Genomic DNA, 4149 nt, shown 5'->3' with positions numbered 1-4149 from the left:
ATATGCCACAAGAAATTGTTTGAAGAGGCAGGAAAGATTTCCCAGGGCCTTCCAGAGAAGGAAGAGAGATGCCAGGAGTATCTTTTCCTCACATGATCATTGGAAGATTCTTCACTTCCCAGGTTTTTCTCTTCTTCAGCATCCCCCCCACCCCACTGAACTGAGGGGCACTTAACCATTGAGCCACACCCTTTTTATTTTGAGATAAGGTCTCACTAAGTTGCTTAGAGCCTCACTAAGTTGCTGAGGCTGGCTTTTAACTTGAGATCCTCCTACCTCCATCTCCCAAATTACTGGGATTACAGGCGTGGGCCATTGTGCCTGGCTTCCTCAGCAATTTTTGAAGAATTCACTTTCAAAAGAATCCTGTTTTTTCTCAGCGAGGAATTTTCCTCCCAACAAGATGTCCTTGTCCTAAACGTGTGTCTCACTGTGATGCGTATGCACACGTATCACCTAAAGCTGTATATGAAGCTATATATGAATCTCAGCGTTGGGCATGATTCTGAATGAAAAATTGTTTTTGTTTTATCAATAAACCGTTTAGCATTCTCTTAAAGCAGAAAGGAAGGACAAACAAAGCAGATGGGTGTACTTCCTTTCTCTTTCTATTCCAGTCCCAAGCCATCCCTCTCTTACTTTGAATGTAAAAAATGGTCTGGTAACAAGGACTCAGTACTGTAAATAGAGGAGTCATTATTCTTTCCTTCCCTACTAATAAATAAAGAACTAAAACATCGAGGTAAGATCATAAATAGAAAAATATATAAATAACATTTATTTTGTACAAAATAGCTGTCAGTGTCGAAGACCCAAGCAGCTGTTGGTGTCCCCAGATGCCAAAGGCAACCAAGAGAGGGGCCGAGCCCTCAGAGGCGCAGGAGAGAGCCCAGCAGCAGCTCGCCCTGGCCCAGGACGTGGCCCCGCTCCAGGCCGCGGCCCTTTTTCTCCGCCTTGACGCGCACAGTCAGGTGGCGCACTTGGTCTTCCATGAGCCCATCGAAACAGAAGTCCTGGTCAAAGGCGTCCTTGAGACTCCGGCGGAGCACTGAGCTGCGTTGCTTGCGCGTGGAGCCTGTAGGCTGCAGAACTAGGCTGATGCGGCAGCCAAGGGCCCGGGGCTCAGGGGTATCTCCGGCCAGGCCCTCGGCTCGCAGCAGTCGGATGCGGAGGCGGCCGCTGCCGGGACAGTAGTTGGCGGCCAGGCGCAAGGCGCAGCCAGCGCGGCCCAGTGCCACGGTGCCCTCAGCTTCCACGAGCTTAGTCCGTGGGTCCAGGGACGAGGGCGAACACGGTGGCGCGGGGGTGTTGGACTGAGAAGCGGAGCCGCGCTCCACGTCTCCGTCCTGGTTGGAGGCAGAGCGTGCGCGAGCCAAGCCGCGACTCCTCCGAGCCCGCAGCGCGCGACTTAGCAGCCCGTTAGGGGCGTGCAGGAGGCGGCGGCCGCCAGGCTTCGGAGAGAGCGCGTCCCGAGGCGGACGGGGACAGCCAGGTGCCGCGGCGGGAGCTGCGTCCGGGGTTCGCAGGGGCAAACGGGTGACGTCCCCTTCTCGGTTGCCCCCGTAGGTGTGCGCTCGGGGTCTGGCAGCTGGCGGCTGCAGGAGCGCGGCGGCGCGGGGATCCCCGAGAAAGAGCGACTCCTTGCGGCGCGTGTGCGGGCTCTCCAGTAGCGTGCAGAAGCCGTAGGCGGTGAGCGCGCGGGGCAGGTGAGGCAGCGAGAGCGCGGCCTGTGAGCGCGGGTCCCAGTCGGTGCGACCCGCGCTCTCATCGTCCGCGTGGGGCCACAGGTCCGGTTCCGCGGCGCACCGCCGGGGCAGGGCGCCGGCCGGGGGAGATTCTGGTGGGCACGGCAGGGACAGCCGCGGCGGGATGCAGAACTCGGGGATGCGACCCGGGGTGAGAACGTTAGAGAAGGCGGGCTCTGGAGCTGAGGAACGGAGTTTCTCGAGGAGCCGCATACTCAAAGGCTGGAAGGAGCAGGAAAAAGGTGTTCCTGGGGAAGAGAGAAACTACTTGAGTTTGGGTGCCTGGAGCTGCTGGACTCCCGCGGGAGAGGCTAGATCCTTCCCCCACAGCCTCTGAAAGTACCTACAGATTTACCTAGGACCCTGGGTCAGCCCGAGTCTCTCGCACACCCTCAGACCCACCCTGCCTTCCATTCATTGAAACTAAATACACGAACAAATAGAAATCAGACCTTTTCCTCTTCTTAAATCTGCCTGGGTCTGGTTTGCAAGCTCCGAGCTGATAACTCCACGGTCGTGGCTGGGGCGCTAGGTCCAGCAACACTACAGCTGGGACAGTGGCACTCATCTCTTATAGTGTAACTGGAGTCCCGCCCAGTTGCCTGGAGTCCAACCCCTGGAGACATTGGACAGCCCGCCTTCCCAGTCACCCCTTCCTATGACGACTGGAGCCCTCCATTGGGCGCTGCGGTCTGAGCGACGCTGTCTAGGGGTCAGACGCCTTCTGGTTAGCCTTGGGACCTCTTTCGCGAAAACTGCAGGGAATGGAATAGACAGTTGGGGTGTAGGAGTTGCAGGTGTAGAGAGGATGGCCTGTTGCTGTGCGGAAGAATTGGCGGCTGGAAATGTTTGCTGCATCTTGGAGAATGTGAAGCAATATGAAAAGAACCATTAATTTCTAGGCTGGGAGATAAATCCTGTCACCCACTCTGCACCTGACCTACAAGTCCTAGGGATTTCTATTTTCCTGCCCCCTCGCCCTTACTCTGCAAATGAGTGAGTACCCATTTCCAAGTACACATGTTCCTTCACTTAGAATGGGGTTACACCAGGATAAACCCATGGTAAACTGAAAATTTTGATAGGCTGAAAAATGCATTAGCCTAACCTACCTTACACATATTCCAAATTCTTACATCTTCCTACGGTTGGGCAAAATCATCTGAGGAAAACCCTTTTTTTGTAATAAAATGTGAAATAATTCAAAGTGGAAAACAATGGTCGTATGTGCTTGCTTTTGTAACACGATGAAGTCAAACATTTATGCCCGGAGTATAAGTCGGAACTATCCCTGTATCTTATTTAGCATCTGTCTCCCTCTGCTGGACTGTGATCTCCTTAGTGGAAAGAATATCTATAAAAATTTCTCAGTAACTTTAGTTGCTGCCTATTATCTTCATTGTCACAAAAGTTGGGATTTCTATCTCATGCCCTAAAAACCACATTTGATGTTTCCAAAGCTGCTACTTTTCTTTCTGCTCTTACATGGACATATTCAGCTAGGAAAGCACCTTACAAATAACCTAAGTTTACTCTTTCCATCCTCTAACTTCATTTTCTGGGATGAGAAAGTTGGGGAAATTTTGTGAAGTTTAAAGAAAGCTACTGAATGTCAGAACCTAGAACTAGCAATTTCCTATTTGGCTCTGCATGACATATGTCCTGCTGTCTGAAATGCCCTTTCCCTGATTTTTTTCTTTCTGTAGCAATTCCTATTTATTTTCCATAATTCAGTCCACACATTCCCACCCCCCCCCTTTCAGGAACTTTTACCTAACTCTTCTACTGCAGTTCATCAGCCCTTCCTGATTCACTCCTTACACATAATATGTACCGCCATTGTTTCATTTAGCATGTTGTTTGGAATATTGGGTTTATAAGTTTTTCTCCCCTAATAGACTAAGTTTCCTGTGAGCAAGGACTGCGGCAATGCAACTAGGGTGGAGGTTAGGGAACCCATAATGAGTGTATGTGAAATAAATAAAAATTCTAAGATATGGAATCTGGTCTTCCTCCAAATCCAGTTGCCCTATCCAAGGGTCAAGGCTGCCTCTTATTTCTCTCTTATCCAATTCCAGCACCAGGGATATGATCCCAGGAAATAGTAAGGCTCCGTAAATATTTGATGAATTATATTGTGTTGATTTGATGCCAATCTACAATCCAGGTCTTATGACTGTCAGCTGCTTTCAAGCCACATATCTTTGTAAGTACGTTATTTGAATTCTTTCTCACAACAAATCAGTGAGATGTTGTTTCTGTTTTCCACATGAGAAACTGAGTCGCAGTTTAAGAGACTTGTCTAGGATCCTTTAAGTGATGGATCATAGTCCACATATACTAAATCCTAGCTTTTTTTCTAATTTCTTCCTTCTGTCCTGCCTGCCTTTTTTCTTACTGTTCC

General features: G+C 50.3%; 1 protein-coding gene across 1 annotated transcript; it reads right to left on the bottom strand.

The window, feature by feature from the left end:
• Window positions 1–813: 813 nt before the first annotated feature.
• On the bottom strand, window positions 814–2290 carry LOC308647791 (C2 calcium-dependent domain-containing protein 4A-like). The gene is made up of 2 exons (XM_081292270.1): window positions 2198–2290; window positions 814–1993 (listed from the first exon to the last, which is right to left on the bottom strand). The coding sequence occupies exon 2, from the start codon at window positions 1956–1958 to the stop codon at window positions 870–872; it is 1089 nt and encodes a 362-aa protein (XP_081148396.1). The 5' UTR covers window positions 1959–1993; window positions 2198–2290; the 3' UTR covers window positions 814–869.
• Between the last annotated feature and the right edge of the window lie 1859 nt (window positions 2291–4149).

The sequence above is a fragment of the Spermophilus citellus genome (genome assembly GCF_964194105.1).
Source record: "Spermophilus citellus genome assembly, chromosome: 4".
Lineage (NCBI taxonomy): Eukaryota > Metazoa > Chordata > Mammalia > Rodentia > Sciuridae > Spermophilus > Spermophilus citellus.
The sequence above is the reverse complement of the archived record's forward strand: the minus strand, read 5'-3'. Positions and strand labels throughout refer to the sequence as shown.